The 24,320-nt window shown below is 40.1% G+C and overlaps 1 protein-coding gene across 5 annotated transcripts in view; it reads left to right on the forward strand.

Moving 5' to 3' along the window:
- unc79 (unc-79 homolog, NALCN channel complex subunit) overlaps window positions 1-24,320 on the forward strand; it is a 143,147-nt gene that overhangs the window by 72,449 nt on the left and 46,378 nt on the right. For all 5 annotated transcript variants that reach the window (XR_010002173.1, XM_062968415.1, XM_008111082.3 and 2 more), the window contains exons 29-34: window positions 4,325-4,507; window positions 5,738-5,900; window positions 9,288-9,440; window positions 10,996-12,252; window positions 13,818-13,925; window positions 17,939-18,055. Coding sequence is in view for 4 of the 5 variants with exons in the window: in XM_062968415.1 (XP_062824485.1) it covers window positions 4,325-4,507; window positions 5,738-5,900; window positions 9,288-9,440; window positions 10,996-12,252; window positions 13,818-13,925; window positions 17,939-18,055 (1,981 nt within the window). In the remaining variant the exon portion in view is untranslated. The remainder of the gene's footprint in view (window positions 1-4,324; window positions 4,508-5,737; window positions 5,901-9,287; window positions 9,441-10,995; window positions 12,253-13,817; window positions 13,926-17,938; window positions 18,056-24,320) is intronic.

Genomic DNA, 24,320 nt, shown 5'->3' on the forward strand with positions numbered 1-24,320 from the left:
ACATTGGATAAGCAAATGTTGGATAAGTGAGATTCTACTTTAATATGAAATAATTACTGTGATAGAATAATACAGAACAATATAATCTCTAAAACCAGGGCAGTAAATAAAGAGCAACACTCTGAAAGCAGGGAAATTGGAAATTCTACAAAGGAAACAATCAGGGCCAGCTAACACAGACAAAAAAAAATCAAAAATATTGTATATTCACAACCTTTAGGAAATAATATCCCCTGATGGCGCAGTGTGTTAAAGCGCTGAGCTGCTGAACTTCTGGACCAAAAGGTCGCAGATTTGAATTGGGGGAGCGGAGAGAGCCCCCACTGTTAGCCCCAGCTTCTGCCAACCCTAAAGTTCAAAAATATACAAATGAGAGTAGATAAATAGGTACTGCTCTGGCGGCAAGGTAACAGCGCTCCATGCAGTCATCCCACATGACCTTGGAGGAGTCTACAGACAACGCCGGCTCTTCAGCTTTGAAATGGAGATGGGCACCAACGCCCAAAGTCAGACACGGCTGGACTTAATGTCAGGGGGAAACCTTTACCCTTTACCTTAACTACCACCAATTCCTCAATGCTTTATTTCCTATACCACCATACTTCGCCACAGCAACGCGTGGCCGGGCATAGCTAGTACTATATAAACCTAATATTATTTGAATGCTAGTCCACTAGAGGGAGATGTTGAACAAGTTAATCTGGGAGATACTGTTACTATATTTCAGAAGAAGGAACTGGCAAAACCACCTCTGAATATCTCTCTCCTAAGGAAATCCTAAGAAATCATGCTGACAGGTGACTTAAAGGCACATCTATACAAACATGGCTATGAACTGCTTAGACAGCCTTTGTCAAAATCATGGGGTTTTAAGCAATAAGAAAACTCTAAACTCCAACTCTGATCTAATTTATTTCCTTGTGTCCTGGTTGCGGGCTTCACATAGACATCTTGTTGGCTACAATAGAAAATGAGATACAATGTTCATTTTCTAAACTAGTAGGAATCTTGGTGTTAGTAGCCATCATAATCAGGCCTCTAAGAAATTTAAAAAAAAATCAAAACCAGTATTTAAAGAGAATTGTGGGCAGAGTCCAAACTCCTTGTATGTGTTTTCTGATGGACTCTCCCTCTTTTGTCTTACCTGGGATGTGCAGGTAATTTCCCCACAATGCTTTACTTTGCAGATAGGTCAAGGGGACTGTGTAAAATTGAAAAGCAACTAGATCTAACTATCTGTTATGGGTTGGGATGACAGGAAAAATGTTCTGTGGGCTGGCAAAGGCATACAATATGTGTCTAGGAACAGGCCAGAGTATTGGTGCTGACCTTCATGGGGTGTTGCTCTTTTGCTACCCAAATCTTTACTTCCATTACTTTGCCACAGCTTCTCTTTGTAAATTTTGAGAAGCAAGAAAGACCAATTGTGAAAATAGTTTTTATGTCACCATTTCTGGTGTAAGTACAGTAGAGTCTCACTAATCCAAGCCTCGCTTATCCAAGCCTCTGGATAATCCAAGCCATTTTTGTAGTCAATGTTTCCAATATATCGTGATATTTTGGTGCTAAATTCATAAATACAGTAATTACAACATAACATTACTGCGTATTGAACTACTTTTTCTGTCAAATTTGTTGTATAACATGAAGTTTTGGTGCTTAATTTGTAAAATCATAACCTAATTTGATGTTTAATAGGCTTTTCCTTGATCAGTCCTTATAATCCAAGATATTCGCTTATCCAAGCTTCTGCCGGCCCGTTTAGCTTGGATTAGTGAGACTCTACTGTATATGAAAATGTAGTGTACTTCAGAATTATGAAAGTGTGGGTAGTATGCACATTGGCAATGCTAAATTAGGGGCCATATTTCAAATTTCATTGCTCCCTTCATGTATTTGGTAAACTAGATTCCAACACCCCGAATAGCACTAGAGCAAATCTCACATTTGGAAGTTTCACATTTCACATTTGTAATTTTCAGAAGACAGAGGTGCCTAGTTGTCCCTTTGTATGTTATTTCAAAACTGTGAGCACTAGTTTTAAGAACAGGAGTAATTGAAGCATCTCAAGTACTGTTTAGTTCTTGGAATGTGCAAAGCTACTTTCAGTTGTGATTAGGCTCCCTCCTTGCGTGTTTGAAAAGTAAGAGTTTGAATGGCAAATTCTCATGATATGTTGTTCAAATTGAGATCTCATGTTCAGTTGTTTCAGTCCTTACTCTTGCTTCTTGAACCCCTATACAGCTTTGGATGGAACTCTTTTAAAACTTTAATCCTGTAAAGTGGCACACACGTGGATGGTCTTTTATAACCACAAATGCTATTTAAGGATAGCAAGCTCTGCGGTATGCATGAACAAGATTTTTGTGGAGTTGCTGGGCACTTGCAGGCTCAGAGTTTAGGTCCAAGAAAAGATATTGCTGATAATGGTGAATACTGATTCATTTCCTTAGAAGCTGAGAAAAAGCTTTGGATTTTTTTTTTGCCTAGGGGAAACTTTGAAGTGACAAGTATCAAAGTGACAATGGCACAGAAAATGACTTCTTGATCTGACACCATGCAAATGGTTATGAAATATGGCAAACTGTCTGAATATTTTTCAGAGGATTGTGACAATCCAATCCTCATATTAACACTTAGCCAGTCAGGATAAAGTTGGATCCTACTGGTTAATAAATGTGCCTTCTCAGAAATACATTTGACTGTGTTCATAAATTGTGCCTGAAAGTTGATTAACTTATCAATTTAACTTGTTTGATTTTAAAGACATTATTTGTCCTAATGGATAAATTATTCTAAACAATTCCAGATAATCGGTATCTGGATCCGGCACAGTCTGGCTTCAGGCCAGGGCACGGTACCGAGACAGCCTTGGTCGCCTTAGTCGATGATCTACGCCAGGACCTGGACAGGGGGAGTGTGTCCCTGCTGGTTCTGCTGGACCTCTCAGCGGCCTTTGATAACGTCGATCACGGTATCCTTCTGGGGCGCCTCGCTGGGATGGGGCTCGGAGGCACTGTTTTGCAGTGGCTCCGGTCCTTCCTGGAGGGTCATTCCCAGATGGTGTCATTGGGGGACACCTGCTCGGCCCCACAACCATTGACTTGTGGGGTCCCGCAGGGTTCAGTACTGTCCCCCATGTTGTTTAACATCTACATGAAGCCACTGGGAGAGATCATCCGGAGTTTCGGGGTGAGGTGTCATCTGTACGCAGATGATGTCCAGCTCTGTCACTCCTTCCCACCTGTCACTAAGGAGGCTGTTCAGGTCCTGAACCGGTGTCTGGCCGCTGTGTCGGACTGGATGAGGGCCAACAAATTGAAACTGAATCCAGACAAGACAGAGGTCTTCCTGGTCAGTCGTAGGGCCGAACAGGGAATAGGGTTACAGCCTGTGTTGGATGGGGTCGCACTCCCCCTGAAGACACAGGTTCGCAGTCTGGGGGTTCTCCTGGACTCATCGCTGAGCCTGGAACCCCAGGTCTTGGCGGTGGCCAGGGGAGCCTTCGCACAACTAAGACTTGTGCGCCAGCTGCACCCGTTCCTTGGGAGGTCTGACTTGGCCACGGTGGTCCACGCTCTGGTTACAGCTCGTTTGGACTACTGCAACGCCCTCTATGTGGGGTTGCCTTTGAAGACGGCCCGGAAGCTCCAACTAGTACAACGGGCGGCAGCCAGATTAATAACTGGGGCAGCTTGCAGGGAGCGTACCACCCCCTTGTTAAGCCAGCTCCACTGGCTGCCGATATGCTACCGAGCCCAATTCAAAGTGCTGGTCTTGACCTATAAAGCCCTAAACGGTTCTGGCCCAATCTACTTGTCCGAACGTATCTCCTCCTATGAACCAGGAAGATCCCTAAGGTCATCTGGTGAGGCCCTGCTCTCGGTCCCGCCTGCCTCACAGGCACGGCTGGTGGGGACGAGGGACAGGGCCTTCTCGGTGGTGGCTCCCCGGCTGTGGAACACCCTCCCCAGAGAAGTACGACACGCCCCAACCCTTCTGAGTTTTAGAAAAGCCCTGAAAACATGGCTATGTGCCCAGGCTTTCGAAGATTAAATGGTAAAGACGACCCCGGACTGATTTACGGCTACAGCACGAGGATTTTGGAGGAATGGATTTTAATCATATGTTTTATATTTTTATATTGTTTTAATTGTTTTATTGGATTTTCATTGCTGTTTTAATTATGTGTAGGCATTGAATTGTTGCCAATTTGTACGCCGCCCTGAGTCCCTTCGAGTGAGAAGGGCGGGATATAAATGTTGTAAATAAATAAATAAATAAATAAATAAGCAATTCAAAATTCATTTTTTTTTTATTTTAGGTGATGGACTACAATATTAACCTGGGGAAACACCTCCTTCCTTTAGTGGTTCAGGTGCTGAAATACTGCACATGCCCTCAGCTCAGGCATTACTTCCAGCAGCCTCCCCGCTGTTCGCTCTGGTCCCTTAAGCCTCATATTCGGCAGATGTGGCTGAAGGCATTACTTGTCATCTTGTATAAGGTAATTTCTGCTTCATAGCTGTACAGATCCTCCCCAAAGCATCTGGCATTAGCGTTGGACAGTGTGGTGATTTCAAAAAGGAACAGTCAAGAGCACAAATGATGTCTGGGGTTCTGTTTCATTAATCTTTGGCTCAGAACTAGGGCCCTTTCCTGCTGTACAAGTATTCTGGTTCCAATTGAATTCTATGGCTGCATCCTCTGGGATCCTGGGCTTTGTACTTTAGAGAGAGGCATTTAGAATTATCTGCCTGGGAGCTCAAGTTCAAATCTCAGGATTCCAGAGGGTGTAGTTAAATTGGAACCACAGTGTTATAATTGTCCGGCAGGAAAGATCCTCTGGTATCCATCAGGCACAGAAATAATAATTAATGGCTCATGTATAGGAGGACATTATTCTTTGCCCACAGAACTTCTCTGCTCCACAGTCAGAAAGGGAATTTAATGAAACTCTAAGGTCACTGAAACACACTCCTAGGAATTGTAGGATTCTGCCCATATTTGTATAAATTTGAATTAGTTCACATTATCAACAGAACAGAGGCTTGCTTTTGTGAGGGTAATAATAGTATAATACTTATTTGAAAAGAAAAGTCTTACCTAAACACTTTCATTTTTGTTCACATAACACTTTAAAATCCAAAAATATGGTTCCCTAATATTAGGACTTGTTGATTAAAAATTTCCCTTCTCGAGGGCATATCCAGTGGCATGAGTGACTTGTATGAAGTTACTATTTTGGAGGACTCATTTGAAAATCAATTAGAATCTAATGGATTGGTTGTCTCAAGTTGTGGACTGCAGTCCATGAAAGTACTGCAGATTTCAGACTTCTCTTTTGGATTGTGTTTTTGTGTTTTTTTTTCTTTTGCTTAAAATGTTTAAGAATTCTTTTAAAAAATGTGATAATCTTCAGAAGTTTGTGAAGATGTTGTTGTTGTTGTTACCCTGTTATCAACAGCCCTGCTCAGGATTTGTAAACTCAGGGCGTCCTTGATTGAGTCTGTCTTCCTGTAATGTGGTCTTTCCCCTTTCTTTATTATTTTATACCTTAAGAAACATTCATGTCTTCTCATTATATGTCCAAAGGTGACAATGTAGATTCTTGTGTAAAGGAGGAGTTTGAATATTGCTGCTACTGATGTGATGCTATTAAAAAGATAATCCAGCTATGGTCAAATATGGTAATGTTGTCTTAAACTGAACTTCTTTTCTTTTTGTGTGGACCAAGTATCCTTACAGAGATTGTGAAATCAGCAAAATCATGTTGCATCTCATCCATATAACAGTCAACACCCTAAATGCGCAGTATCATAGTTGCAAGCCACATGCCACAGCAGGTCCTTTGTACAGCGACAACAGCAATGTAAACAGATACAGCGAGAAGGAAAAAGGTATTACATAACATTGGATATGGATGTGAACTTGCTTTGTCTCTGGATGTCGTTATGGAGGAGTAAATGTTTTTTTTTTTATTGTTTGGTCTAGAAAAGAGAGGCCAGCTGACTGAACACCCTTATGGAATTTTGTTTGCACATCGTTTCATTTCCAAGGAAAATGATGGTGGAGTGAATGTCCTGTTCTATTTCATATAAATATTCCAAGGACATCTCCTATATCGAAAATAACACAAATCCCATTTCAGAGTTCTTTCAATTTACACTCAGATTTTCTTAAAAAACAAAACTCAAGACAGCACAAGAACAAAAATTATGATCTTAAAATACAATTGTCTTAAAAATATCATCTTTAAGCACAAATGAACTTATTAGACAAGAGTTCCCAAACGTTGTCTCTCCAGGTGTTTTGGATTTTAAGTCTGAGAAGCCCTATCAGGCTTGGCCAACAGTTAGGAATTCTGGGGACTGTTCATTCTGTTCATCTGGAGCATCAAAGTTTGGAAGACAACAACATTAAAATCAATTTGAAAGAACATCTGCTTGCTAGAACTGAAATGTCAGCCTTACTATATCTCCCAAGTGAGACAGAGTTGGAATGAGCCCTGAAACTGAGGAGGAAGACAAACAACAACTTTGGTCAAGGAATCTACCAAGAATCAGCACTGTTTTCAGTCTGACTCACAGCACTGCTTGAGATAGATAATTTTTTTCTCAATAATCAGTATTTTATACAACCTCAGAGTTATGCAGAAAGGGAGAAAGTACACATGAACAATATCAAGTGCATGTGTGGTATTTCTTATGTGAGGATCATGCGACCAGTACAGAATGTAGCTAGAGCTTGTTTGTAGTTTAAGAGGATATACTCGGGGTCTGGCATTGCATGTAACCACATCTCTCTTTTAAGCGAAAAAAATGGAATAAACATAAAAATAGTTGATATTGATCAATAATATTGCAGTTACAGCATTTCTAGCACAGTACAAAACTACAAACATGGGGAGTTGTTAGCTATTGTCAAAATGGAGGGTTTTAACCATATTTCGGTGACTATTTTGTTGTATATAAAAATACCTCGGGGGCTATTTTGTTGTATAGAATAATTTCCCCGCTTCTTCTCAATCCCCCAAGGCAGAACATTGTGGATAATGTCATTACTGGAAGCTCCCACTTATCTGATGAGTTAGGGACTGGAATGCTGTCGGAAAACAAAATCAGTTGAAAATTCAGACCCAGGCTATTTTAGCTTGCAAATACAATTTGGCTGTTTTTTAAAAAATAAAATAAAAATAACACACTATATATCACCTTTAAATGCATAATAAATATAGAAGAACTTTTGCACACATTGTAAAGCGATTCAAGGGATCCACTTTTTTAGTAGAAAGTGCATGCAAGCAGTCTCAGGTGTTTGGGCGCTGCATTTGGTGGTCCCTTTGTAGATTTGTCCACAGCTGCATGGTATATGATATACTCCTGCAGAGGTGAGATTCTTCCGTATACCATGGAGCTGTGGACAAGTCTACATAGGAAATCACTTGCCTCAAACAGACAAGAATTCTTTCTCCCACCCACATTCCACAGATATATAAACCCCCATGTGCCTAGTTTCCAGCAGACCTCACAACCTCAGAGGATGCTTGCCATAGATATGGGTGAAACATCAGGAGAGAATGTTTCTGGAACATGGCCATGCAGCCCAGAAAACTCACAGCAACTCAGAGAGGAACGATGCATTAAAATATTTGCATTTCAGAGTATCAAGGTAAATTGGATTGTTGGTTCAAAATTTATTTCACAAACTGCATTGTAATCCATTGAGAGAAGTTGAATGTTACTGAACAATTTTACAATTTCAGTAAATAAGTACAACATTAATTCAGTCTTTGGGTGTGTATATGCCTTTATGTTGCCTGTCAACTTTTGACAGCCCTATGAATTTCATAGGGGTTTCTTAAGCAAGGAATACTCTGAGGTAGTTTTGCCAGTTCTTTAGTATTAGGGTTTTTTTTCCCTTGGAAAGTTTTAGAAAGTAGAGAATTCATTTAAATCTAATATTAGACTTGATACCATCAGCTGATCTAGTGCCACTTTTTATAAAATCTAAAGAAGACTTGCCTCAAAGGCTATCCTGGGAGTAAAATAGGGGAAATTATAAAAATAGATAGATATATTTCATTTTTACAGGCTGCAGATGTCACTTCCCCACATCGGTACCTTTTCTGCTTTGCTGCACACTTGCTTTGGAATTGCTGCCTTGAAGAATTGAAGACGAAATGTATTTATATTACCAGATGAATATATATATATATATAGCAGCCTTTTTTGAGAGGTTTTATATAATGTCTGAATTTAGTTGGTCAGTGGAGCCACTGTATCATTTGCTGTAGATTTCCAAGCAGAGCTGGAAAGTTACTTTGAAGTATAACTATCTTGGCTTGGGCTCATGGAAATTGCAGTTAAAACAACATGTACTTCCAGCTCACCTTTATCAGTTACCAAAAGGGATTTTGACTTTTGATTTTGGCCTCCATCAATAGGAGTATCGTGTCTAGATCCAGTGAAGTCATGCTCCCTCTCTATTCTGCCTTGGTCAGACCACATCTAGAATACTATGTCCAATTCTGGGCACCGCAATTGAAGGGAGATGTTGACAAGCTGGAAAGTGTCCAGAGGAGGACGACTAAAATGATCAAGGGTCTGGAGAACAAGCCCTATGAGGAGCGGCTTAAAGAGCTGGGCATGTTTAGCCTGCAGAAGAGAAGGCTGAGAGGAGACATGATAGCCATGTATAAATACGTGAGGGGAAGTCATAGGGAGAAGGGAGCAAGCTTGTTTTCTGCTGCCCTGGAGACTAGGACGCGGAACAATGGCGTCAAACTACAGGAAAGGAGATTCCACCTGAACATCAGGAAGAACTTCCTCACTGTGAGGGCTCTTTGGCAGTGAAACTCTCTCCCCCGGACTGTGGTGGAGGCTCCTTCTTTGGAGGCTTTTAAGCAGAGGCTGGATGGCCATCTGTTGGGGGTGCTTTGAATGTGATTTCCTGCTACTTGGCAGGGGGTTGGACTAGATGGCTCATGAGGTCTCTTCCAACTTTTATTTTATGATTCTATGATTCTATACTGCTTTAGAAGCTAAACAACCATTCTTCCAAATATTCCCATCAAATGTACTGTGCATTTTCTTTACATTTAGGAGATATACTATGTGTTTTGTAAATCCTGTGGGATACAGCTCTCATATATTTTCTTTGAAAACATTCAACCTTTTCAAATTCTGAGCATATGTACCTAGTGAGAATATTTGATCAACAAACTGCTTCTTGTGTTATATCTTCCATTTTGCATCAGAATAACACTGATTTTCACTCCCTTCAAGCTGAAGAAGACAGTGTCTTTGATGAATCCGATATTCATGAAACGCCCACTGGAACAGGCAATAAAGAATCCCAGACTTTCTTCGCAAGACTGAAAAGAATTGGAGGCAGCAAAGTGGTGAAATACCAGCCAGTTGAAATGAATGCTCAGAGAAGTATGACATCTTTCAAAATTAAGATAGATTTTAGATGGAAATGATTGTCTTTAAGGCTGGATTCTGTCCTTTGCCTCCTATCTATCCGTTTCGAAACACTTAACTCTGGAGACATGTAAACTAGTCACTATATTGTGTATAGTACACACACACACACACAATGAATGTGATCAGGGTATATCATTTGAACCAATCAAGGAGTTTCCACTCTTTAAATAAGGGTTCCACCATTTTACCCCCAACAAAAATGTTTTCCCCCCAAACCTTATCCCAGGAATTACGAAGTTTACACAAAGGCCGCCATGAAGATTCCTCTTAGTTAGGCCCACCAGTGTTACCAAATGTGAGGTTTCTACTCTTTTACCGACCAACTGTGAAGACCTCCTTAGTACTTAATGCAGTTGTCAAGAGTGAGGCATCCCTGTGATCCCTCCCTCTGTGACGTCAACTTTGAGGACTGTCAGTATTTACTCTAATATTCTATTTTTCTCTTCTCCCAATAGCTACTTATTTCATACTTTAATATCACTGAACCTCTTCACACAGCCATTAGGGCAGTGCCATTGTGCTTGTAATCACCAGTGAAAGGGAAGGCACACAGGGTGGATCATGGTGCCCCACATGCCTTCCCCCCTTTCCCCATTGCATGATGGAGACGGAACACGGTGCCTTGGTACCCTGTCTCCATCAGATGGGAGAAAAGTTGATAATGCATGGCAATGCATGTTTCCCCACTGCCCTTTCCCCCATCATACATTGGAGCTACTCAAAATACACTTTCCTCCCCATAGTGGTGGAGGAAGCGCCTTTTGGTGCTTCCACCATACTTTGAGAGGAATGTGGGTTGGGCCTGCCATGCATCATGTGATGGTGTATGGCAGGTTCCGTCCTTGTCATGCAACAAGGTGGCAAAACGGGACAAAAACACCCCGTGTAAAGATGTGGATTGTTTATTGTTGTATGCCTTCAAGTTATTTCTGATTTACAATGACCCTGTCATGGAGTTTTCTGGAAAAGATTGTTTAGAGGCAGCGTTGTACTGAGGCTGAAAGAATATGACTTACCCAAGGCCACCTGGTGGTTTTCCATGGTTGAGTAGGGATTTTAACTCGCATTTCCAGAGTCTTCAACCAATGCTCAAACCACTACACCCACAATGGCAAAATTCCTCGGAAAGTGACCTGCCAACATCTGTACTAATGTTTACATGGGTGGATGAACCAAGAAACATTAAGACACCGGAAATGGGATGGACCAGGGACTTATAATCTTTCTTGCTGTCCCCTTCCATTTTGTGCCTCAATGTGAGGTTGTTATAAGCTCTTTCTGCATACATAGCTGGTTTCCAAAGACTTTTCTTATGTTGAGACAATCTTGATTTAGTACTGTGCCATGTAAAGCTACTCACATTCTTTCGATGTAATTATGAAAAAAGACCTTCTATAGATTTGGTCTAAAATTTAAGGACTTAATGGTGAAAATGAAAGCAAGGGGTAGAAATGCTTAGTGAATAAAAATAATGCTAGCTATTTAGCCTTTTTTCTGCTTTAATCAGGTGAAATAGAGCTCGCTGAATACAGGGAAACTGGTGCAATGCAAGACAACATTTTGCGCTGCGTGCGAGAAGAAAGCTTTCAGAAGAAGAAATTGCGCTCTCTCAAACAAAAGTCTCTTGACATTGGAAATGCAGATTCCTTGTTGTTTTCATTAGATGAACACCGCCGCAAGTCATGCATAGACCACTGTGACTTAGAGAAGGCGCCTCACACACTGAGGCAGAATGATTATGGACGACCTCGGCAGAATTCCTCCACCAAGACAGATGATGAAGGGGAGAAGGAAAATCCTCGAACTGTCCCAGAAAAAACCCTAATGAGGCGGAGACCTATCATACCTGAAGTCAGGTTAAATTGCATGGAGCCATATGAACTGATAGTAGATTCCCCCATTAAATCGTCTCCTCCAAAAGAGGACTTAGATCTTATAGATCTGTCCTCTGATTCAACATCAGGGCCTGAAAAGCAATCAGTTGTTTCCAATTCGGACAGTGACTCCTTGGTCTTTGAGCCTCTTCCACCTCTCCGAATAGTGGAAAGTGATGAGGAAGAAACTGATATTACAAGTCAGCTGAATGATGGTGTCTCCACTAAGACTGCTGCCTCATCTCCATCAAGTCCCATAAGTATCTCTTTGCTCAGCCTTAGCATAACTCCCCTTGTACAGTTCAGCACTGATGATTGTTCCAAAGATGTCACCACTTCTGAAGCAAGCGATATTGTCTCACTTACTCAAGATGAGACTCCCTCAGCTACCCTCAAAAGCCAGAAAGATGTTGATGAACTTTCTAAGCCACGAGACATTAAGGAGACATCTTCAGGTAGTCCCTTGACACTAAAACAGAAGCGAGATCTGTTGCAGAAGTCATTTGCTCTTCCAGAAATGTCCATTGATGATACTTCAGAGTTATGCATAGAAGAAATTATGCCTCTTGGACCTTATCCTAGTTCAAGTGGAAAAACAGTCTCCATTAAAGTCCCCGAGGAATCTGAAAGCCAAACTGAAACTGATAAGCCTGATGCCAGTGCAGAATCTGATACAGAGCAAAGTGCAGAACAAAAGCAGGAGGAAGAAGCGGGAGTGGGAGCAGAAGCAGAAGCGGAAGTGGAAGCAGAAGCAGAAGAATCAGAATTCAAGATCCAAATTGTTCCTCGGCAAAGGAAGCAGAGAAAGATTGCAGTGAGTGCCATCCAGAGAGAATACCTTGATATTTCCATCAACATTTTAGACAAGTTGGGCGAGCAAAAAGAAACAGGTGAGTGGAACCTCAGAGATGTGAGGCTATCCCTTTATATACTTCTTATGTTGCTGGTCTATATAAGCTCATCAAATTGCTGGTTTTAGAACAAGAGTGGAAATTCTACATTTCTCCAGACATTGTTTCACTGCAACTCTCAGCATTCCTCACTCTGCTGGCTAGGGCTTCTGAGTCTTGCAGTCCAACAACATATGATGGATTGAGTAGTTCCTTCTTTGTGATAAAGGAAAATACAACTCTTTACATTGATCTCCCCAATAGGAATGTATTTTAATTTAGAATTTGTTGTTTGGAATAAGACCTACTACTCATTCAAAAGGCCCCAAAATGAGGCACATTTTTGGTGCTTGTTAGCCCACTTTGGTGAGGGCCCACAATACCCTGCATTTATTCCATTGGCTACACCAGCTAGGACTATGCTAGTCTGGGGATTTGTCCTAACTATATATTGAGGGGCACATTCTCTTCACTTATAGCCTAAATCCAGTTGTGAATTCCAACTAATAGATTCATTGAGTGAATGAAAACTTGACAATTGAATATATATATATATATATATATATATATATATATATATATATCCTTAATCTCATAAGTATTGGATCCAGATTTTGATTTACAGGAGAACATTGAGAACTTCTGTATGCTTGTTGCTGTTTTGTTGCTGTTGTGTGCCTTCAAGTTGTTTCTGAACAACTCATGGGGTTTTCTTGACAAAATTTGTCTGAAGGGAGGTTTGCATCCCTGCTGTACTTCATCTCAGGATGAGAGAACATCATTTGCTTCAGGTTATCCAGAGGGTTTCCATGATTCAAACTCTTCAGAGTTATAGTCCAGTGTTTAAACAACTAACCTGTTGAGAATGCATGAAATATTTGTTTGTCTGTCAATTTCTACAAAAGTGTAGAATAAAGCACATTTCAGTAAAACAAGAACAAACATAAGACTGAAAATGAAGAAACCATGATGGACAATACATCCTATCAGCTGGTGAAGCACCAGCAGTGACAGAAGGCCAGTACTTAACTGAACCTGTCAGACTCTTCATATATGGTATTGAAATGTCAATTATGCTAGGTAGTATGTGCATGTGTGCAACTGGAGGAAATCCTTGTATATGTCAATGAATATATAAGGAAATCCTTGTATATTTCAAAGGAAATGCAGTGTGTATCCCTTTCTTTGATCCCTTTTGGGGTATCTGTGAAAGTGTAGGAAGCATGTTTTAGTGCATAATGCAATAATTCTCTTCACTTGGTATTTTATTACCTTCATAACATTGTTCATTTATGAAGGAGAAAATTAAGAACTACAACCAAAAAGATTCTTGTGCCCATATCTAATTTGAAAATAATTTCAGGAGGTGAAAATGTTTCCCTTCTTCCAATATGACTCAAAACTACCGCTTGTGGTGCCAGATGGTAAAAAGGAGAAAATGAGAAACTATGATGAGAAAAAGGAAGCTGATTAACAATTGGTCTGATTTTCAAAAGCAAAATAACAGAGAGAGCCCACACAAGAGAGAATGAGTGCTTGTGTTCAAGTACCATTTTTCTTTACAGATGCTTCAGCGAAAGCACTTTCAACATTGGAAATGCCAAGGGAATCGTCATCTGCTCCAACACTTGAGGCAGGTGTACCAGAGACGAGTAGCCATTCTTCCATGTCAAGTAAGGTTTTTCTTCACTTCGAGGAGAGAAAATAATTCTCCAGCTACAGAATGTGTAATTTTTATGACCTCATCAGACAGGGTTTTTGCCGTTGTCAGGATGGAATCTGCTGGAGACCATCGTATGATGCAGGGCTACTACCAGTAGGGCTCTGTTGGGCTCTGAGAATATGGGTGACTACCTGTATCCTTATTGAAGAAGCTTGTTAGATCCCCAATCATCCAGTTTCAAGTTCTGTCTTCCCATCACACATTTCACCCTTCAGGTTTTTGCCTGTTGTTGCCCATGCTCAGAACCATTACACGGGGAATCCTTTTCTCTGCCCTCTCCATATTACTTTTTTCCAAAAAAAAAAAAAATCAGGAAAATCTTCAATATCCAAAAGCCAAGATTACTATAGACCTCATCCCTTTTGGGTGGGGGGAGACGGGGGAATTCTAAATCCCTTTACTATGCCATCTTCCCTCCATTATACCAGTGTAATTATAAACCTCTTGCCATGATCCCCTCTTGCAAAGCATTGCTTCCCTTCATTATACCAGTGTAATTTTAAACCCCTTTGCCATGATAAGTCTTTTTCATGCCTTCTTTCCCTCCACTATATCAGTGTAATTATAAACCACTTTTCCATTATTCCTTCATGCTAGGCTTTCCTTCTTTAAACCAGTGTTGTATTAAAAAGCTAGCTGGAGCACAATTTCAAGCCTAGAGTAAGTTAAGAAGAAAAATGCAATAAAAGCAAAATGGTGAGGAATGCCCATTTCTCCATGTCACTGAAATGATTCAGCATGGGCGAATCTGTCAGATCCCATCACATGTGTGTTTTTGGTGTTAGCGATGGTTCTGGTATGCGCCAAGGGGTTAGGACACAATTTTTCACCTGTGTTTTGAACCCCCTCCTTTCGGCATGTTTCAACTCCATTTCAAGGACGAAAGACAACAGATGATGGCCGGAAGTAGGCAAACATCGTCTGATGGGCTCCGTGCCACTTCGTCCTTGAAATGGACCAAAAGTGTCCTACAATGGGGAAAACACTCCATGTGATGAGGTCCTTCATCTACTCTATTCTCTTTGCAATGTGCCCAACTTGATGGCTGTACATGTGAAACACCAGTATAACAGTACCATCCTGTTTGTGTTACAACAGCAACTGATATTCCAAAGCATGTTGATGGAGGTCACATACAGCTATTTGATTAATACCAAATAGCCTTCCACTGCAAGACATGACTGTAGAGCATACCTAAAGCTTAGAAAAGTTACTTTCCTGCACTACAGAATATCCCTAAGTTTTTTATGCAGCATGAGCACTAGACTATGCTGCTAAGTGAATTGTGGGAGCTGTGGTTAAAACAGGTATTTTTCTAGCTCTCTTTTTATCAGCTAGAGCTAGCTGTACAGAGCACAAAAGCTAAAACTGTTCAAACTGCCACGCTATTAATGTGTAGCCATGAAAAACAGATTCTCAGTGGAAAGCAGATTACAGATTATTTTGAAAAGACATTGATGAGGGAAAAGAATATGTTCATAAAATATTCTGCAGGAAAAATGGTTTAATCAGAATTCTGAATGCTGTTGTTTGCTGCCCCACCTGGGCTTCAAATGCTTGAGACTTGTTTCAATAACATTTTACTGCTTCAACTTCATTATTTAAAATCAAAAATGTCCTTGAGAAATCAGATAAATAACACTCAAAAAATCCCAAATCAATGCTCTGATAAGGAGGAATATGCCTGAGAGCGTCTTTGATTTCCATTATAAAAGCCAAGAAGGAAGTTCAAAACAACCAATTTCCTATGTTTTTGACAGACATCTATACTTGGAACAGTATTGTCTGTTCTGAAATTTTAATTGCTGCTCTTTCATTGGGAAATTCTCTGTCTGATAAACTGATAGAGCCTTTGTTTTAAAGCAGTGCATTAAGGGAAAGGGAAATTATGTTTTCTTTCAATTTGATGTGAAAGGCTGCTACATATATAAAGAAAAATAATTTTATATCAAATATAAATTGAATTTGCATCTATTCCAGCAGTCCATTCAGACTGAATAATTGTCTTGTCACTGGATGAAACTAGGATTTTAAAAGTGCTCTGGAGTACAAAGGCAGAGCTTTGTAAGTGCACTGGAGGGCAACACTTCACATGGAAATGTACTTGAAATGGTTTCAATGTGACATTCACCAGCAGATGTCATTGAAGATATGAAACTGGCACATGTCTTTCTCTGAAATGCATGCTCTTTCTCTCTCTTCTACACCTTTCCAAACTGATAAAGAGTATTGTGGATCTACCTACAATTTGAACTGAAATTTTTCTGAATAATATTTGCATTCAGACTTTGCATTAGTGCTCTAGGCCCTAAATCCATGGGTCCATCTCAACATAGACTTGATCTACAAAGAATATTCTGGTTGGGACATCTCACTGCATTTACACCTAGAGAATCTTCTTAAGAACTTAGGATCCTCCTTTCAATTATTTTGATTGATTTTGTAGTCCCATATTTGGGAGAAAAACATAACTTCCAGTATTTTCAAAAAATAATTATTGATTACAATGTTATTTTAGTGTACTACTAAATTAGAATGGTAAAATTGCTGTGTTGCGTGCTCTGGTGAACAGCATCTTTGAAAACCTAGATTCCAGTCATATTCTTCTAGGTTGATCTAGGCTCACAGGATTATTCTGAAGATGAAGTGGAAGGGTGGAGACCCAGGTACACCACTTTTCATTGTAGGAGCAGCAGTGCATAAATATACTGTATATACTCACATCTATAGAAAGGCAAGAGAACCTAAAAGGAGCACTGAAAATCTCATATCCAAATCTCTATTTTTGGCTCTCAAGCCAACCGTCTGGAGGTCAATTTGTGCATGAGTATATATAGTCATTGGCAAATAAATAAATACATTTAGATTTCAGGTTCCAGTAGTGGCCAGCCAAGTCTCCAGTAGCAGGCAATTAAAATAACACTTGACCCTTTGGTGTTCTTGAGTTTTTGCAGAATGCTGGGATTGTGTAGTTGAAGGCTTTCATGACTGGAATCACTGGGTTGCTTTGAGTTTTCCGGGCTGTGTGGCCATGTTCTAAACATCAGGAGATAATACTTCTGGAACATGACCATACAGCCTGGAAAACTCACAGCAACCCTATGCTGGTATTGTTTTCTTAAGAGGGTTCTTCTCTTATTTCCTATAGATTATGAAACAAAGAGCTTTAATGGTCTTTTACAATTTGACTCTATAATTAAACAGTAGAACAGTGTTGATGAAGTACAGTCCTCTACATAGACTAAAATTTCCAGCAGCTGTCCCAGTAAACTGCTGGAACTTGCAGTCAAACAAGATTAGGAAAGCATAACTTCTTCATTTCTGATATTTATTAATACTGTCATATTTTATTGTTAGAATAGCTTCTCACTGAGTTTTCTTCACTAGTACAAATATATTGGGCTTTATACAGCACCACACAAGCATTCCTCTACTGCAGTGGTTCTCAATCTGTGGGTCCCCAGGTGTTTTGGCCTACAACTCCCAGAAATCCCAGCCAGTTTACCAGCTGTTAGGATTTCTGGGAGTTGAAGGCCAAAACACCTGGGGACCCACAGGTTGAGAACCACTGCTCTACTTTGAGACTTTACCATCCTCTCTTCCTTCCTCCACTTTTTCTCTGGGAGGGTCACCCTGCCCTCTAGAGCAGATTTGGGGAGCAAGGAAGAGGCTACATGTGGTAGATCCCCAAATCCCCAAGTGGAGATGGCTACAGGATATAAATAAAGTTTGATAATAATGATAGATCAATTCCTTCTATCAGCTGTTTTCATTCTGCAGGGAAATATAATTGCTTCCTACTGGACACTTGAAAATAAGGAGTATTGAGCTACAACTCTATTACAATGAGAATAAGTGATCTTGGTAGGGCAATAGCTACTGCTTAATATGGGAAATCAATGATGCTTGGACAATATTGAACATCACATGACTATATGAAGTATACTTCTTTCTGACTTGCAGATCAGTTTCGACAGATGAAAAGGGGTTCACTAGGAGCACTCACCATGAACCAGATAATGAAAAGGCAGCTAGAACACCAGTGTAGTGCTCCCCATAATATTAGCAACTGGGATGCTGGTAAGTGTATAAATATGTATTTCTTCTGTAGTCTTGCATCCTAGACTAATTAATGGCTGCTTGTTGTGTTGAACTCGTATTGTGATATTGTCCAATGCAAAAAAAAAAAAAAAAAAAGAAGAAGAAAGAAGGGGTTTGGCTTTAATAGCAAGATAGTGGCAAAACGATAATAGCTTTGTTATGTTAACCATTATGCATATGTTATTTTTTGCTTTATCTGTATAATTTGCCTAATGCTGGAATAACATAGAAGCTGTCAGATCAGGGGTTGAAAATTGGGGCTCATCAGAGATGGTTGGATTTTCAACATCTCCATCTAGCACAGTCCAGAATACTGAGAGTTGTAATCCAACAATATTTAGAGCAGTGGTTCCAACCATGAGGGTCCCAGATGTTCTAATCAGTGGGGTTAATGATGAGGATTTCCTGTAGCTGCAATCTAGAAATACCTGGGAACTCTTGGTTAAGACCCATTGATCTGCATGGCTACAGATTGCTTCCAAGTTGTAGAAAAGCGAGTCTTAAGTTCTCTGATGTGAGAAACCAGCAGGTCCCCCTGAGCCCTGTGCTGCAGGGGTTGGTATCATATTTGTCCCCATTACTGACGATTGTTTATTTTATTCCCTGGAAACTTGCCAGAGACTGGCAGCCAGTGACTTGTGGACAAGCACTGGGCCATGAAACAAGACTGCTCTAGAGTTATATGTGATAAGAACAAATCTTCTTGTTATTCTATATTCTGATACCACAGTGGAAAACCATATAGATACCAATGAGAGCAGAGCTAGCTATACCTTTAAGAAAAGTGAGCCAGTTGCCCCTGGGAGCAGATTATGAAAGTTATCAAAAGCAGCCCTAACATTGCTCCTGCTGAGCCACCTGGGTTGTGTGTACTTTTTGGGCTAAGCCACCTTTCTGAGTTGTGTGTACTTTTTGGGCTGTCCTTTACCTTCAAACAGGCCTGCCTGCCCTAGTCACATGGATAGAAGGAAGTGATGTCAATACCAGTACTGAAGCAAAGTTCAACTTCCAGTCCAGTACAGCAAAATTCCTTAAGCTAACCCTGCATTTGAGAATTTAAAATCAGAACAGTCAACACTATATAAAGAGAGGATGCTAAAAATTCTCCAGACCGACACATAAAATGTCCCATTTAACATGGAATAAAATGCCAGGAGATTTTTCTCATTTCAGAACTTATACACACAGATAATTTCCTGCCTGACTTTTTCAGAAAAAAGAATCCTAAAAGAAGCACCAATACCTTGTATTCTTTCCATTGCAGCATGAGTTCTGGCAGTTTTTGAGTGCCTGGGCAAGAAAATGGTAGTGGTGGCAGTGAAAAAAATTGTTAAAATGCATAAAATATAATCTCACTGAGTGAAAAAGCTTTTGAAGTTCTTTGTTAATGCATGGAAGGGCAAAGTAAGCAGGGAATTACATCCGTATGGTTCTTCTTTGAAGACAGAGGTGCCACACAGCCTGCAGCCGGAACTCATCTGCTGCCCTCAGATTAAGAAGCAAGTTCAGTTTGCTCCTATACATGGAGTGGGAAATGGGGTGTTTCACCCTGGGCAGCAAAATATTTTAGATTGTTCCAGAACTCCAGGCGCTTCCAGACATACAGAGCAGGTTAAGTAAACACACTCCAAAGTGCGTTAAAGTCCCCAAATCCCGGGGGGAAATTGGCTTTCCTATGTGTTGTCCCCATGGCGGCTTGATAACTACTGTGCTGCTATGGGACCACCCCAGAAAACCCTTTCAAATAAAAGGAAAACTTACCAAGTGCTCTCTTCAGGCCAGATGGAACATACCAATGACACACAAGCATTATTGGTATGTGCCCTCAGTCCTTAAGAGAGGCCTGATGGTGCCTGGTAAGTTTTCAACAATTTTAGGGCTTTTGGGGGGATTTTGGAAAGGGGGAGGGCAACATCTTGCACCTTTGGGCTCCAGGCGCCCCTAATGTGCGAGATGGGTGTACGGACAGGCCCCCAGGATATCTGTCCCCATAGGGCCCATAGTCCATTAGACCTACAGCTTTCACAAAGACGTGGGTCTAATGGGCTATCAAATTAATTCGGGATGAAGCAGAATTTTCCTGATTTATCTCAAATTAATCATTTTTTTACTGGAGGCATCATTTGGATGCTTCCATTAAAAGTGTGACAGGGTCCGGGATATGGTTCCTCTTCAGGTGAAGAGGATCAAGAAATGGACCAGCTTCACTGACTGGATAGTGAAGAGGATTCGATGACTGAGGATTCATCTGATTAAAGGGGCAGGGATGGATTGCAAATGTTTCCTGAACCTTAAATGAAGTTAATGCTCTACAGAAAAGAAATGTGTTCATTGTTTGAGGAAACTTAATTTGAATATAATTTGTCTACAAAAAAGACAAAGAATGATATAAAACATATGACACATAAAAAAACAGGGCAATAATTTGTTTCAGAGGGCCATAAGAATAGGGTAGAGTTAAATATTATTGTAGTTACATGGTCTCTATAAAGTGTGCACTTGACATCAGTCTGGCTGCTGCATTTTGCACTAGCTGAAGCTTCCAAACACTTTTCAAGGGCAGTGTCACATATATAATCTATAAACTGCATATATGTGTGTAAGTCACTGATAGGATGCTAGCCACTGCCTGTTCAAAGAGGTTTCGCTCCATGTGAAAATTTCTTCTGAGTCCCCATCTGCACTGCCATATGATGCAGTTTGAACTGCATTATAATGGTCAGTGTGGACTCATATAATGCAGATTGAACTGCATTGAACTGGATTGTATGAGTTTACATTGCCATATAATATAGTTCAATGCAGTTAATCTGCTTTCTGAAACTGCATTATATGGCAGGGTAACGGGAATCCCAGTTGTCTAGAAATAGCCACATTTAAAAATTGATTTTACTCCCCAGTTAGACTGACCAGTTGAGGGGGAACTAATACTGGAATTCTGTATGAAAGGACACATAGTTTTTTGAGGGTCACTGTTTGCCAGTTCCAGTTTGAGTACTTGTTCCCCAATGTTTGACAGATGTTGGCAAAGTTACTTTTTGAAGACTATAGCTGCCAGAATCCTACTGACCATGCAGGATGGAGATTTTTTGGAAAATGTAACTTTTCCAAGCCCTGTTTCTTAGCAGATAACTAACCACCTCAGCAGGGGAATCTATTTAAAAATAAAATAGATCTAATCAGCCTGCAGTGTGTCTACGCAACATTAGTTTATACAGGTTGGCAGTTCATATTAGGAAGCTTACTTCTCCTCTTTTTCTTGTTCTATTAAGTTCTGTTTTTTAAAAAATAAAGATATTTCAGCCAACTGTTTCTTTGCAAAGGATGCTAACAATTTATTAAATATTTGACTTTCTCTGCCATTTCCTCCCTCCCAACTTGCATAAAAAACCTGTGTATGTGTCCCACTCCACTGATCATTCCACAGAATGATAGATTCTGGCACATTACAGACACCAGATGTTTTGCTGTACTTATCTGCCAAAATTATGCATTCTGGGACTTCAGTAATAGAGCAGCAAGTGCCAGGAGAATATGAGAGCTGAAAAAGTTGGGAAAGGTTCCATCATTAGATTAGTTGATACCTAAAGATTAGCATCAGTTTCGATCTCTGTTTCCTTTTTGACATCCATGATTTTAGTTTACTTCGTAATAATTATATAATAATTGTATAATTCATCTCTGAGGATGAGCAAACCTTTTATCTGTAAGTACAGTCCCCTGCAAAAAACGCAAGGAATTTTTTTTTTTACCTTAGAGAAGAATACTTTTTCTAGGAATCTCTAGGCTCTTCAATGTGACTGTTTGGTCAACTTCTGTCGAACGTTGCACTGGAGGCGCTAGAGAATTTTTGTGAGACCATACTAATCAAATGTACAAATAATAAAACTTTCAAAATATAAAACTGCAGATATGGAGGAAGAACTGTAATCCCCCTCCACACACTCAGTGACTTCAACTGTACAGTCAGTTGTGCTTACAGTTAAAACTAGCTTCATCCTGTTTCATGCTGTTGACATGTACTCTTTCTTTAATCTCTCCTCAACTCTCATGCAAAGACCCCAGTCTCTACTATCAACAGGGAAGTGTATCACTTCCTACTTATTTTATCCCCATTATTCATAATTTTGTAGATCTCTTTTTTGATTCCACATACCCTTTTTTAAAGCCACACCTTGTAATGATGCATCAGGAATTCAAGTAAAACAATCCAACAGGTAACACTGTGAATTGAGGGAACTGATCATAATAAGTGTAGGTTTCTGAGAGCCCTTCCACACAGCCATATAACCCAGAATATCAAGGCAGATAATCCACAATAATCAGAGTGGAAGCGAAGAATCTTAGGCACCTTCCACACAGCTGAAAAAAATAATAATCCACATTTTCTGATTTGAAATGGAATACAACAACAACAACAAACAACAAACAACTTAATAATAGCAAGATGAAGGACTTTGGTCATATAATGAGAAGACAGGAAAGCTTGGAGAAAATAATGATGCTGGTGAAAATGGAAGGAAAAAGGAAGAGGAACCGGCCCAGGGCAAGATGGATGGATGGTATTCTTGAAGTGACTGGCTTGACCTTGAAGGAGCTGGAGGTGGCCACGGCTGACAAGGAGCTCTGGTGTGGGCTGGTCCATGAGGTCACGAAGAATCGGCAGCGACTGAATGAATAAACAACAAAAAATTATCAATAATATATGGCAGTGTGAACTCAGTTCAAAGCAGATATTGTGCTTTCACCTTGATATTTTCACCTTGATATTTTGGGTCATATGGCTATGTGGAAGGGCCCTGAGAGAGAGAATACTGCTTTGAAAAAAATGTACAAATCTATTGCTGCTATATACCTTCTTGTTTATTCTGACTTATGACAACTCTAAAGCAAACTTAGTCTAGATTTTCCTTGGCAAAATTCGTTTAGTGGAGGTTTACCATTGTCTTCTTCAGAGAGCCCTTCCACACAGCCATATAACCCAGAATATCAAGGCAGATAATTCACAATATCTGTTTTGAGCTGGGTTATCTGAGTCCACACTGCCATAGAATCCAATTCGTTGTGGATTCTATACAGGTATGTGGAAGGGGCCTGAGTGGTGTTGTAAGACTCTTAATTTAGAATTATGGAAGATGGGTGTATGGCCAGGCACAGGCATTCTGCTGCTTAAGGTTAAGGACAAGATGGTCCCCCTCAACTTTGCTTGCTCAAAAGATGACCAGGCTTAGAGTTGATGTAATGGCATCTTCTGTTACACTGCACAACAGGCTAGCTTAGACAGGGTAAGAACAACTCACATGGTACACATCCTTTCCAAAAGTCTGCCATTTCCTGCCTCCAGGCATCTGATATCCAAGGGCCCTTCTGCAGAGCCATATAACCCAGAATATCAAGGCAGAAAATATCTGCTTTGAAATTGGTTATCTGAATCCACACTGCCATATATTCCAGTTCAAAGCAGATAATGTGGGATTTTTTCAGCTGTGTTGAAGGGGCCCTATAGCCACCTCACTCTGGTTCTAGATGGATAGAATCTGTGCTCAGTTTCAGAAGACAAAATATTTTGGGCTTGCCACAGTATGAGTTATACAAGCTCTAACAATACATGGGAAAATGAAAATGGGAGAGAATTTCCAAAGCTTGTCAAATGACAATAGTTTGTTTTCTTAAAACTTATCTTTGAAGAAATTTTGTTGATAAGCAATAATATGGGGGATACAGCCTTTTCACCATCATTTCTGTTCTTTGTGTGGTTTGATGAGTTTTCTTGCTGAATTGTACACAGTATTACTGGAATCAGATTAGATTGGCAAATTGAGAACTAAGCTGAGCAGTGTGAACTTGAGTTCTCCTGCCTACTCAAGTGTTTATTAGTTGGGTGATTGAAGATACTGTCTGCAAAATGGGTATAATTTTATCATGTCTCATGCATGAGGTGAGGATTAACTTCATTAATTGGAAAGGGTTACTTGAAGAAAGTCACAATAAAAAATCAACTTTTTAAATGTGAAGCTAGATTTTATGTTTGTTATATGCTTTGGATGCCTCCACCTTCCCCATTCTCTGGTGGTTCTTCTTTGATGTTTTCATCTACATTTTTCCTAGCTGATTTCAAAAATATTCTTCTATTTTGTTCAGATGACTTATAGTCCCACAGACTTTCTTTCTTCTCATTCTTCATTTCAAAGTGTTCTCTCTTTTTCTGCAATGCAAATTTCACTGTGTATTTCAAAGTATCTTG

Source organism: Anolis carolinensis, chromosome 1 (genome assembly GCF_035594765.1).
Source record: "Anolis carolinensis isolate JA03-04 chromosome 1, rAnoCar3.1.pri, whole genome shotgun sequence".
NCBI classification, from domain to species: Eukaryota; Metazoa; Chordata; class Lepidosauria; order Squamata; family Dactyloidae; genus Anolis; species Anolis carolinensis.